The 14,420-nt window shown below is 38.3% G+C and overlaps 2 protein-coding genes across 3 annotated transcripts in view; one reads left to right on the plus strand and one right to left on the minus strand.

Moving 5' to 3' along the window:
- KIAA1958 (KIAA1958 ortholog) overlaps positions 1-14,420 on the minus strand; it is a 153,559-nt gene that overhangs the window by 109,667 nt on the left and 29,472 nt on the right. The window lies entirely within an intron of this gene.
- Positions 13,459-14,122, plus strand: LOC100660958 (ubiquitin-conjugating enzyme E2 C-like). Its single transcript, XM_064291605.1, has one exon. The coding sequence runs from the start codon at positions 13,477-13,479 to the stop codon at positions 14,071-14,073; it is 597 nt and encodes a 198-aa protein (XP_064147675.1). The 5' UTR covers positions 13,459-13,476; the 3' UTR covers positions 14,074-14,122.

The following is a 14,420-nucleotide window of genomic DNA, read 5'->3' on the forward strand; positions in this document are numbered from 1 at the left end:
GTAGCAAACTATCTGAAGCCTCAGAATTTCTTTCTGAACCAAGATGAAATGAGAAACTCACATTAACTTCCCAGTTTTCCTCCATTTTGAGTAAACTCAAGTTCTATCATTTGCAGATGGTAAAAAGACGAAACCCCTCAACCCCAAATACCAAGTCAACAACAAAAAATGAAAACTTCAGAGTATCATCGGCTTCAAATTTGAAAATATACTATTTAAAAAGTAACAGAGGTACCTCCTAGGTACACCCTATATGTGTTTGCAATCTGTTGTTAAGTGGCACCCACCTCTCAATGTTACTGAGAATGTTAAATGAGAAAGTATGGTAACACCTAATATAATATCTAGCGCTTTAATCAGAAGATAAGATCCAGATCCCAAAAAAGCTTACAAGACCTAAGCTGACCCCATTCCAACTTCTTCATTCCATATCTACACTTAATCTATTAATATTAGATGACAGCCTTTGTAGTTATATTCATATTTAATTATTTTCTACTTTGCTGCTAAACCTTTTTTTACCAGTATATTTGTCTCAAAGCATAGCAGATGTGCTACTTAATACGTAGCAGACATTTAATATACAATAACTGATAATCCTTTCATCAAAAAAAGACTGATAAATGAGTATATGTATCCACAAAAATACATAAGAATGTGAATAGTAGCTGGGTAAGTGTGGGAGGAAGGATTGTTCCAAAGCTGGAAACAACCCCAAAGCAGAATGCATTAAAAATTAGTTGTATATTCATACAATGGACAGCAATAAAAAAGAACATACTACTGATACACACAATTACAACGAACGAACTTCAGAAATATTGTGCTTAGTGAAAGAAGCCAGCCAGGCACAAGACTATACTGTGTTCTTCATGTATATTAATTTCAAGGAGAGGCAAAACAATCTCTAGGAGTCAGAGGAGTGGCTACCTCTAGAGGGTGAGTACTGACTAAGAAGGAGCACAAAAAACCTTTGTGAGACGATGTAAGTGTGCATCGCTAATCTGCACACTTCACTCATTGGTGTCATGCAGGGGCTTGCCATACCCCCTTCTAATGGGTACCATCATTTTTTCAGTGTCATTAATCAGTCTTTTTCAAGCACTCCGGTAGCCAAGCTGTTTTCAATACACCTTCCTTCTTGCACTGGCTCTCTCAGAGTACGTGCTGTAATAAACAACGGTTCATCTCATGCTCACAGAGAAGGCTCTAAATCAACTTCTCAAAAGCTATTCACTGGGAGCCAATTAGTCAATGGATGAATTCAATAAATATACCAAATTTAACAGTTTCTCAAAATTTTTTTCAGCTTCTGAAAATTTCAGTGAAGTTTTAGTAAACCAGTTCTCACTTTGCTTCATAGAATGCTAAGAACTAATTTGTCAAAAGCAAAGAGTTGTAGTTTAGTCTTCTTATGAATATAACTGTCTTGAATATATTCAACGAATATAAACATATCCTTATAATGATTATATTCGTGAATACATCCTCCTTATGAATACATTCATGAATATATTTTTCTTTGCCCTATTGAGAAAATTTTTAATGTAATTTAAAAATTAATGAGTATGAATATATTCATGAACATTTTCCAAAGTTTATATTCATATTCATGAGCTATGTTCTTGACCATATTGGGACACTTTAGAACCTGGTTTAAAATTTAATGAATATCAATGTATTCCTTAAAAATATATTCATATTTTCATCAACATGTATTCATATTCATAGACTGTACTCTTGAACATATTGGGGAATTTTTTAACTCAGTTTAAAATTTAATGAATATCAATACATTAATTAAGAATATATTCATAAGAATGCACTCTTGAATATATATAATGAATGTTCATTATATATATTCAAGAAGCATATATTCACAAGGCAACTAACCCATAACCATGATCTTAACATTTGACAAAAATGAACATTCCTTAAAGCCCTGCTAAGAAGAATATATTTATTGATTTTTGGTGACTTGGCATGCTTCCTAGTAGAAAGGCTTTACCTCCAAACACACATCAGCTCCAGAGATTTATCCAGTGGAACACACTGAGACAGGGTCCAGTGGTATCCCAGTAATTCTCAGATTTCACAGGCTCAGTGACATGTCTCTATATTTTCTTGTTTTCCTCTATCTAGCACATTGATTTGGAATGTATCCAGGACTGACTCTTTTTGCCTAAATGTAAGAACTTCTAGCAGTCCCATCAGCTGAACACCACCCTGTACCTTCAAGTATCACCACTACTCTACTTTTTAAGATCATTTTTCATCCAATTTTTACTTCCCTTTAATTCCCTGATTTGAATGTTCTGTTTCACTTAACTATTTTAATGTTACTTTTCCTTAACCCATAAATAGTATTCATCGAAAAATATAAAACCTTAAAATTGTGACAAGAGATTTCCATTAAAAATTAATGAAATAAAGGTACTTATCCTCACCAATATGATTCAAAATTGTTGTAGATGGCAGGAATGCAAGAGGTTCTTAATTGGAGAAAACTGTGTGCAGGGGGAAAAGAGGTATATGGGAACTCTCAGTATTTTCTGCACAATTTTTCTGTAAACCTAAAACTGCCCTAAAAAATAAAGACTATTAAATTGTTTGTTCTAGCCTATGCAATACGGCAAGAAGAGGAGAGATGGAAATTCTGGAAAACAATCACAAAACCAGCATTATCTGTAGATAATATAATTGTCCACCTACAGAAAAGCAGGAGCACTGCAAAAATAAAATAAAATATAAAATTATAAATGGTTTAGAAATTTAGCTGAAAAAACAAAAAGACTAGAAAAGTAACTTCATAACTTTGAGATGTTTAAAGCATTTTTATTTACGAATGTATAAAAATTTAAAATATGTATTACATTAATGTGACCACAGAAAACATTCTGACAGAGGTTCCACTCCCAAAACCTCTTATTAACATCAAACATATATTAAAAAGTTGGTAGACTAGCAGAATGGTTGCCCATGTAACTCCCATATCAAGTCAACACTTGTTAACATTCAGCGACGTTTGCTTTATCTACCCACCTACAATTGGGTAGGTAAGGGAAGAACTAGCACAGAAATGATACTTGAAGGTAGAAAGTAATAATCAGCTCATGGGACTACAGAAATTTTTACATTCAGGTAAAAAGTGTCAGTCTGGACACATCCCAAATCAGTGTGCTATACGTTGTGTATATATGTGTATTATGTATGTATACACATAAGCACACTTTCTTGCTAAACTATTAAAAAGCAAGTTGCAGACATGACACATGGGTTTCTTTTTAAGTACAGTTTATCTTCTTTTCCTATACTACATTGCTACTTCCTTCCACTCTCCCCACCTCAGAACTTCTTTCTAGGTAACCTCTATTGGCAACCAAGTATGTATCCTTCCATATTTATTCTTTGCTCATATAACTACATGCACACAGAAGTATAAACATATATTCACATATGTGCTTTTGTTGTTTTACAAAAGTGAAATCATATGCACGTTTTTCTGCATTTTGATTTCCTTACTCAAACATAACTTTGTTAAGCCAACTGGTTTAAGTGTAATTAGTACCTTTTTGTTTTTAATAACAACTTTATTGAAACATAATTCACATACCATAAAATTTACCTATTTCTGCCAAAAGAATGAAAAACTCAGTTTTAGAAGAAATACAACCAGAATGCTCCTTAGAAGCAAGGCTGGCAAGACTTCAGCTCACTTACTTTGGACACATCATCAAGAAAGACAAATCATTAGAAAAGGATATCATACATGGCAAAGTAGAGGGTCAGCAAAAATGAGGGAAACTCTTAATGGTATGGATTGACACAACAGCCACACTGTACTCAGACATTGTTTTTTGCCTACTCACTAGAGTAATATTAGAGTGTGGGAAAATATTCAGTATTAAGGAAGAAGCTGGGGGGTGCAAGGCTGTGCAGTTTACTGTTGTTCCTTTTGCCAAACATGCCTCTCACTAGATGCTAGGCCACCTTGGTGAGAAGATAAATACATGGACATGCAGCTTTTTGAACAGTAATCTTGAGATACGTGTAACAATATCTTACTTTGAGTCGGTTCAAACTCATGGCGACCCCATGTGTTGCAGAGTAGAACTGAGCTCCACAGAGTTTTCAAGGCTGTGACCTTTTGGAAATAGATCGCCAGCCCTTTCTTCCGAGGTGCCTCTGGATGGATCCAAACCACCAACCTTTAGTAGCCAAGTGTGTGCCTATTTGCACTACCCAGGGACTCCATATCATGATATAGGTGATATTATTATCTCTATTTTACAGATAAGAAAACTGAGGCACAGAGAGGTTAATTAACTTGCTTAAAGTTACAAAGCTAGTAAATAGTGAAGCCAAGATTCAAACCTAGACAAATGGTTCCAGAGCCCCTGCACTTAGCCTCTATATTCCGCCTCTCCTGTACATATTTTTCAGTATGTGTACTCATTGACCCAGCAGTTCTTTTTTCAGGAAGTTAACCTAAGAAAACATTGTTGTTGTTAGGTGCCATCCAGTTGGTTCAAGGAAACATTAGGAACTTTATATAAGGATATTCACTGACACATTGTTTAAAATGGTAAAAAGTAGAAACTAAAATATATACACTATAGAATTTGATGGAATATGATGTGCTCTTTAAAATTACAACCTTTATACATTGACATGGTAACAGAAACTCAACATAGTCTTCAATGGAAAATGCGTGTTCTACTACAATACGTATATTTCATAAATCTGAAAGAGTATACTTAAATTTGGGGGAGAGGGAAAAGTAAAATTATTGAAGAGCTTTCATATTTACTGCATTATCTGAATATTTTAGAAAGATCAGGTATTAGGGGAAAAATCTATTTAAAAGTTATAATGTTATTATGTGATACATAGTTATTTCTCAATTTTGAAAAAGTTTTATGAAAAGACAGGCAAGTTTTGTTTCAATGGTTTTGTATTAGAAAAAATCTACTTAAAAGCTATAGTATAATGTTTTATTATGTGATATATGCCTTATTTCTCAAATTTTGAAAAAGTTTTGTGAAAAGACAGGCAAGTTTTGTTTCAATTGTTTTTAAGGGCTACTTTGAAGGCTGTAACTGTCCATCAAGCAGTAAAAAGAGAAGAGGATTTTCAGTTTTGTTCCTTGGTACACCATTTTCTAGATTATCATTTTAATGTACTGGTAAACCCCATCATGAAGAATTCACAGGCATTCAGCTGAAAGGTACACTAGCTTATCATGGCACCCAATCCACTGCCAAACCCACTGCCATCGAGTTGATTCCAACTCATAGTGACACTACAGAACAGAGCAGAACTGCCCCATAGGGTTTCCAAGGCTGTAAATCTTTACAGAAACAGACTGCCACATTATTAAGGCACAGGGTAAGCTTGTATCAGACATAGTTCCCACTACCCAACTGCAGGAACTAATCCCAACTAATGCCCTGGAATGAGACTACTTGAATACAGACCCAGTTTTTGATGTTACAATCCTAACTCCAGAGCTGGGCTACCAAATGAAGTCGTAACCCACCACTGTTTTATATACACATCAGGACCCTCTATTAAAACAGCTCCCCCAGGAGGCAGTCAGGAAAATGATCACTCCAGTTCTTAAATTGTCTTGCATACAGTAGACATTTCTCAGTGACAAAAAGGACAACAGGTAGGGCACTGGCCATTAGGGACAAGGGTCATATTAGAAAAAAAGAATTTTCCTTTGTCTTAGGGTCAAAAATTGTACCTATGAATGCATATCTAAAAGTTAAATTAAAAGAAAGTGTGGTTTACTAAAACAACGGCTTTACAAAAATAAAGATTTAAGATGCATCTGCCTTTAATTGCGGTATCTTGCAAATTATTTGAAGACTGAAACATATTTTTTTTTCTTTTAAAATTTTACTACGTATTAGGTGAAAGTTCACACAGCAAATTAGGTTCCCCTTAAACAATTTTCATACAAATTGTTCCTTGCCATTGGTTACAATTTTTATAACATGTCAGCATTCTCATTATTTCCATTGTTTGTTTTGTTTCCATTGATATAGCTTCCCTTCCCCTCCTCCATGCCTTCTCATCTTTGCTTCTGGATAATTGTTGAGGGAGAGACAAATCTTCTGTACGCTATTAATTTTCTGCCTATGACCCATCCTGAGGACACTCTGAGACATCAGTCTGTGACAGCTACTCTGCAGCTTCCAAGCCGGAGTCATGAACTCAATTCACCTTACTAGAAGCTAAAAAAATTGAAAGCTGCTAGATAATCAAGGTATTTTTACTCCAAACAGGTTCCCCAAGGTATCAAATGAGGCCATCAGTCTCCTATGAGAGGAATGTGAGGCTGTCTCTCAAGATATGGTCTGTTAGCCGCAGGGTCACAGCGACAGCAGCAGAAGCCAGGCTCTGGTCTGTGGGCATGAGGGTCCCGGGGATCAAACTCTGCTCTAGCTGTGGCCCAGAACCTAAGCCCTGCAACACTGCAGATGGGAGATGCTAGAGACCAGCAGTTACCAGAGCCTGGGCATATGGCCATCACCCCCCAGTAACCTCACCGGATTCACACTAAGCAGACATTAGAAAAGTCATGGTTTTAATATCAATCCTGAGTATCTTGATTCCTTTAGGTGTATAAATGGAGCAAAATCCATCTGACAGAGATCTTTTTTAAAATGAAATAAGACATTTTTTAAAAGTTGTAAGCTAGTAAAAAGCTGGAAGCAACCAAGGTGTCCATCAATGGATGAATGGTTAAATAAATTGTGGTATATTCACACAATGGAATACTACGCATCGATAAAGAACAGTGACGAATCTCTGAAACATTTCATAAAATGGAGGAACCTGGAAGGCATTATGCTGAGCGAAATTAGTCAGAGGCAAAAGGACAAATATTGTATAAGACCACTATTATAAGATCTTGAGAAATAGTATAAACTGAGAAGAACACATACTTTTGTGGTTACGGGGAGAGGGGAGGGAGGGAGGGTGGGAGAGGGTTTTTTACTGATTAATTAGTAGATAAGAACTGCTTTAGGTGAAGGGAAGGACAATACTCAATACATGGAAGGCCAGCTCAGTTGGACTGGACCAAAAGCAAAGAAGTTTCTGGGATAAAATGAATGCTTCAAAGGTCAGCAGAGCAAGGGCGGGGGTTTGGGGACCATGGTTTAAGGGGACTTCTAAGTCAATTGGCAAAATAATTCTATTAAGAAAACATTCTGCATCCCACTTTGAAATGTGGCATCTGGGGTCTTAAATGCTAACAAGCGCCAATCTAAGATGCATCAATTGGTCTCAACCCACCTGGAGCAAAGGAGAATGAAGAACACCAAGGTCACACGACAACTAAGAGCCCAAGAGACAGAAAGGGCCACATGAACCAGAGACCTACATCATCCTGAGACCAGAAGAACTAGTTGGTGCCCGGCCACAACTGATGACTGCCCTGACAGGGAGCACAACAGAGAACCCCTGAGGGAGCAGGAGATCAGTGGGATGCAGACCCCAAATTCGCATAAAAAGACCATACTTAATGGTCTGACTGAGACTAGAGGAATCCCGGCAGTCATGGTCCCCAAACCTTCTGTTGGCACAGGACAGGAACCATCCACGAAGACAAGTCATCAGACATGAAAGGGACTGGACAGTGGGTAGGTGAAAGATGCTGATGAAGAGTGAGGTAATTATATCAAGTGGTCACTTGAGACTGTGTTGGCATCTCCTGTCTGGAGGGGGGATGGGAGGATAGAGAGAGTTGGAAGCTGGCAAAATTGTCACAAAAGGAGAGACTGGAAGGGCTGACTCATTAGGGGGAGAGGAAGTGGGAGTACGGAGTAAGGTGTATATAAACTTATATGTGACAGTCTGACTTGATTTGTAAACGTTCACTTGAAGCTCAATAAAAGTTAATAAAAAAAAAAAAAAGTTGTAAGCTTTTAAGGGCTATCATTTTAGCCAAAAGGTTGGTGGCTCCATGGGAAAAAGGAGCTGATGGTCTACTCTTGTAAAGATTATAGCCTAGGAAATGCAGTTCTACTCTGTCCTATAGGGTAGCTATGAGTTGGAATTGACTCAATGGCACAAAACAACAACAATTATACAAATAAGTACTAGTTCACCTAATGTAAAGAAAACCACCTGGAATTATAGAATTTTTTAAAAAAGCCTTTTAACTGTCAACATCTAGAATGGAACAAACAAATTAGCACCAAACAGATTTCTCTGCAGAATATGCTTCTTTTGCCTAAATTTAAAAATATGCTCCCTTTTTCCTCATTAAACAATAACAATGTTTTTAATCATAAAATAACAGAAAAGCAGTGTCATACTACCTAATAGAAATACACCATTAACATTTTGGTATTTTTCCTTCTAATCTTTTATTTGTACATGGAGGTCAGTTAATTTACTTTTAAACAGAGCTGTAATCAAACTAAATCTTACCACTTACATCCTGTTATCTTAAGCATCTCCGTGCTGTTGCACAATCGCTTGCTATCTGGTATTCCATTAGCTATAACTCAGACTGAGTTGAACATATACGATATAATGGAATTACTGACAGTTTCATAACAGTCTCTGGAATACTTAGTTAGAGATAAACATATTAAGAATTCCAGGCTTCTGAAAACTAAACTTAATTTCTGGCAGCCACAACTGGTAATTACAACCAAAAGTCAAATATTGTGGAATTCTTTTTTTAGAGTAAGCAATCTTACCACTCAGTATATATATTCACTGAAACACTTCTAGCATAATGATATCTGTTCAGCTACGGGAAACCATAAAAAGTCCCTGAAACCAGAGACAGAGAAAAACGTTCTAATATGAATGGCAAAGTCAAAGTTTTATCTGAACAATCTGAAAGAAGAAAATTGTGGTCATAAATATAGTATTCATTCTAAGAAAATTCATAATCATATATTTTTACCTGTGAGAAGTAGCTATATAAATTATTACAAAAAATAAAACTGATCCAATATTGAAAAAACTTAATCTCCTTAAATTCCAAGTTCATATAAGCACATCAAATTATTTTCAAATTCTATATGAAATCATTGGGGTAAATTATTTAAATTTTCAAAAACATATACTTAGGATATATTGTAGCACCAGAAAGTAAGGAAGTGTTCAAAAAACAAACCAATGGGGGTATGCCAAAGGGAAACAGGAGCCAACTCATAGAGCTCCCAATGGCCAAAGCTGGAACTATTTAAGCAACAAGATAAATAAAGTAGTACTGGATTATAACCCAAAGTATAAAATTGCCATTGAGTCCATACTGATATAAATGATTAACTAAATAAGTTAATGGAGGGGAACAAACATATCTCCTTTACAGAAATTTCAAATAATGTATGTAAATACTGTCTCCTCAAGGAAGTGGAGCATAATTCCCACCCACTAAGTGTGGGCTGCGCATAGTGACTTCCTTCCAAAGAATATAAAACGAAAGGGAGGAGGGAAAGTAACTTAACAGTGGAGAAACCTGGCAAATACTACCCCAGTCAGGTGGTCAAGGCATCAACAGCAACAAGTCACATTGACAGCATGTACCCTTGATGTGATGTGATAAGAATGGCACTTTATCTCTGTGGTCTTCCTTCGAAGATCCATTAGCCAAAAAACCAAACCCGCTGCCACTGACTCATAGAGACCCTGCAGGACAGAGCAGAACTGCCCCATAGGGTCTCCTGGGCTATAAATCTTTACAAAAGCAAACTGCCACATTTTTCTCCGGCAGAGTGGCTGATGGGTTTGAACTGCTGACCTTTTGGCTAAGCGCTTAGCCACTGTGTCACTAAGTCTCCTCGAAGACCCATGGAAAAAAAATCCAAGATCACTGCTGTCGATTCAATTCCAGCTCATAGAGACCCTACAGGACACAGTAGAACTGCCCTGTACAGTTTCCAAGTTTGTAAATCTTTACAGAAGCAGACTGCCACATCTTTCTCCTGCAGAGCAGCTAGGGTTCAAACCGCCGACATTACAGTTAGCAGTTGTCATGGATTGAACTGTGTCCCCAAAAAATATCTGTCATCTTAGCTAGGTCATGATTCCCAGTATTGTACGATTGTCTACCATTTTATCGTCTGATGTGATTTCCCTAAGTGTTGTAAAGGCTATCACTATGACACAACAAGATAGATTAGTGGCAGTTATATTGATGAGATCCACAAGATTAGATAGTGTCTTAAACCAATCTCTTTTGAGATATAAAAGAGAGAAGCCAGCAGAGAGACATGGGGACCTCATGCCACCAAGAAAGCAGCACCAGGAGCAGAGTGTGTCATTTGGACCTGAGGTTCCTGTGCTGAGATGCTCCAGACCAAGGGAAGGCTGATAACAAGGACCTTCCTCCAGAGCACACAGAGACAGAAAGCCTTCCCTTGGAGCCGGTGCCCTAAATTCAGACTTCTAGCCTATTGGACTATGAGAGAATAAAATTCTCTTTGTTAAAGCCATCCACTTGTGGTATTTCTGTTATAGCAGCACTAGATGACTAACACAGCAGCCGAGTGCTTTAACATTGCATCACCAGGGCTCCCATTCAAAGACCCATAACCCCCCATTTAATCATGAAAAGAATATGAGATGAGCTCAAATTGAGGGATATTCTATAAAAATCTGTCAAGCTAATCAAAAGCAAAGTCTGAGAAACTGTCATAGCTCAGAAGAGCCCAAGGGGACACGATGACTAAATGTAATGCAGTACTTTAGATGGGTAAAAACTAAAGAAATGTGAATAAAGTAGTGACTTTAGCTGATAATATTGTGTCAATATTGGTTCATTAATTGTAACAAATGTATGGTGAATATGAGAACTCTATTCTCTTCACAACTTTTACGTAAATCTAAAAATAGCGTAAAACTAAAAGTCTATTTAGAAAAAGAAATAGATACTTGCCTAGTTGGATAGACAGACAGATATCATACCCACACACATGTAAGTTCCAAGACAGCAGGGACTTTGTTTTGCTCACTATCCTACATCTTATTGCTGTAACACCTCCTGATTCTCAATACATGTTTTTGGAATGAATAAATGAATATATATGTTTTAGAGCAGGGGTTTTATTTCAATAATTCTATCCACAAAAAGAATATGGTAAACAGAAAAAAAAAAAAAAACCATCATCTAATGCTGGCCAAGAAATTAACATTCATTCATTCATGGATCCATTCAACAAACATTACATTCCTACCATAATCCAGAAACTATGCTGGATGCTGGGGCTTCAAAGATAAAGAAAACACATGAAATTCAGAGTCTAATTGTGAGGGAGGAAGCTGAGGATCTGAATGATACATAGATGATAATAATTCAATGTAACTTAAATGTGAGCTCAGAACTTGCTTTGGGCACCAAGTAAGTACACACCAGGGGCACCTAACCCTGCATGGGATGTATGTGGCAGTCCAACCAAAGGATTCATGAGCAAAGAAACACAAGTAGACCCAAAACAACCAATGTGTAAAAGCTACAAAAAACTGTCTTGTGGGCCACTAAGTGCAAGGCAAAGCATAGTGATGGCAGCGCCAGACCATGGGGAGGTGTGGGGAGTCACTGAGTGTTTTAAGGAGGGTGGGCGGTAGTGTGGTAAGCTGGGTGTGATGATTAACTTTATGTGTCAACTTGGCTAGGCTATGGTGCCCAGTTCTTTGGTCAAACACTAGTATAGATGTTGCTAAGAAGGCATTCTGTAGATGTGATTTACATTTGTAATCAACTGACTTTAAATAAAGGAGATTACCCTTGATAATGTGGATGGACCTCATCCAATCGGTTGAAGTCTTTAGGAGCAAAAACTAAAAGCTTCCTGGAGAAGAAAGAATTCTGCCTCAAGACTGTAACATATAAAACCAACTCTTTCCCAAGAGCCCAGCCTGCCAGCTATCCCAAGAATCTGACTTGCCAGCCCCCACAATCAGGTAAGCCAATTCTTTAATCAATCTCAATCTCTTTCTCTCTCTTTACACACACACACACACACACACACACACATGCTCTATTGGTTCAGTTTCTCTGGAGAACCCTGATACAATGGGCAATTTCAATCGATCACGTATCTTTGGAAGCACAGTAGGGCAGGGTTTAGGCACAGTGATTAGTATGAAGTATGGCAGCACATCAGGCAACGACAATGAACTGTAACAGTGAGCAATGCATAGACTTGAGAACTATTCAGGAGGTAATAAAGGCAAATTTGGAAATTACTAAATATGGATGGTACTATGGATTGAACTGTGCCCCCCAAAAACATGTGTTGTAAATCCTAACCTCTATTCCTGTGGTTATAAATCCACTTGGGAATGAGTTGTCTTTGTTGTGATAACGAGGCAGGATTGGTATAGGGTATATTTGAGTCGCTCTCATTTACGATATAAACAAGCTAAACAACTAAACAAGCAAACTAAGAAGCAGAGAAGGGGTAAAACAGATGCCAAGACACATGGAGAGATCCCCAAAGAACCAGGAAGCACAGCTGAAGAGACAAGGACCTTCCTCCAGAGTCAACAGAGAAAGTCCTCCCCTAGAGCCAACACTCTGAATTCAGACTTCTAGCCTCCTAAACTGTGAGAAAGGAGCCCTGATGGCACAGTGGTTGAAGTGTTCAGCTGCTAACCAAAAGGTCAGCAGTTCAAACCCACCAGCCGTTCTGCAGGAAAAAGGTGCGGCAATCTGCTTCCATAAAGATTACAGCCTCGGAAACCTTATTGGGCAGTTCTACTCTGTCCTAAGGGTCACAAATAAGGCAGAACTGACTCAAAGGCAATGGGTTTGTTGTGACTCTTTTTTAAACTGTGAGAAAATAAATTTCTGTTAAAGCCATCCACTTGTAGTATTTCTGTTATAGCAGCACTGGATAACTAAGACAGATATCTAGTTAAAAGGCCAAGCCTTTTATTAGCTCATTTTTCTATTTCACCCCTTGCCCTCTTCAAACCATCCACCCTATAGCAGACAGAATTATCTTTTTAAAACATAAAACAGATCAACTGTCTCCCAGCTTAAAACCTTTCAATGGTTTTCCACTACACATTTCAAAACTGAACTCCTTACTGTGGTCTCCAAAGGCCAGGAGGGATAATGGAGTTCCTGCTCTCTTCTACTTACTTCTTCATTCTGTGCCACTGTCCTCTAGTCATGTTTTTCTTTCAATTGTTTAAACATGCCAAGCTCCTTCCTGTTTCCGGGCCATTCCTTCTGCCTAAAATGCTCTTCCTCCTATGTGTTGCATCTCAATTCAAATGTTACCTCCCAAGAGACCCAAACTAAAAAGGTGACCTCTCTCCAACCACCACCAGTTACTCTCCCTCACAGCACCCTGTTTGCTTGTTTACATGTAATTTGTACCTGACTACCACTGTGTGCTCTATGATCTGTAAACTCACAAGGACAAGGCAGAGGCTTGTCTTCTTACCATCTTGCGCACAGTAGCTGTTCAATAAATATTTGAAAATAAATAAATGAGGCAGTTGCCGTCGTCTCTGCCGAGTTTCTGTCGCCCTGCCAGCGCCGCCCGGATGGCTTCCCAGAACCACGACCCAGCCGCAGCCAGCGTTGTCGCCGCCCAGAAAGGGACTGAGCCCAGCGGAGGCGCCGCCCGGGGCTCCGTGGGCAAGAGGCTACAGCAGGAGTTGATGACCCTCATGATGTCTGGTGACAAAGGAATTTCTGCCTTCCCTGAATCAGACAACCTTTTCAAGTGGGTGGGGACCATCCATGGAGCAGCTGGCACAGTATATGAAGACCTGAGGTGTAAGCTCTCTCTCGAGTTCCCCAGTGGCTACACTTACAATGCGCCCACGGTGAAGTTCCTCACGCCCTGCTACCACCCCAGCGTGGACACTCAGGGTAACATCTGCCTAGACATCCTGAAGGACAAGTGGTCTGCCCTGTACGATGTCAGGACCATCCTCCTCTCTATCCAGAGCCTGCTGGGAGAACCCAACATCGATAGCCCCTTAAACACACATGCTGCCGAGCTCTGGAAAAACCCCACAGCCTTTAAGAAGTACCTGCAGGAAACCTACTCAAAGCAAGTCTCCAGCCAAGAGCCCTGACTCAGTCTGTCTAGCCTCTCTCCTTGTGTTATCTTTATTTATTTTTTTCCTTAGCTGGTCTGTCCTCTCCTTGATTTCTGTATAGGTCTCTATCTTAAGCTGTGACGTCATTTTTGTTTTGTTTGTTTTTTAAATTATGTCTCCATTTGAGCCCTTTATGAATATATTGAATAAATACATTTTGGGTTAAATAAATAAATACTCAATAGGAGGTGAATATGCAAAAGTCTGAAGGTCAATTGGAGAGAAGCTTAAAATATAATAAAGATACCCTAAATAATCACAGATGTGGTAACTGTTAGAAAGAAACTCAAATAAGGTGCTATGATAGAGAATTACAGGGGAGG

This window comes from Loxodonta africana, chromosome 9 (assembly GCF_030014295.1).
Source record: "Loxodonta africana isolate mLoxAfr1 chromosome 9, mLoxAfr1.hap2, whole genome shotgun sequence".
In the NCBI taxonomy this organism is placed as follows: domain Eukaryota; kingdom Metazoa; phylum Chordata; class Mammalia; order Proboscidea; family Elephantidae; genus Loxodonta; species Loxodonta africana.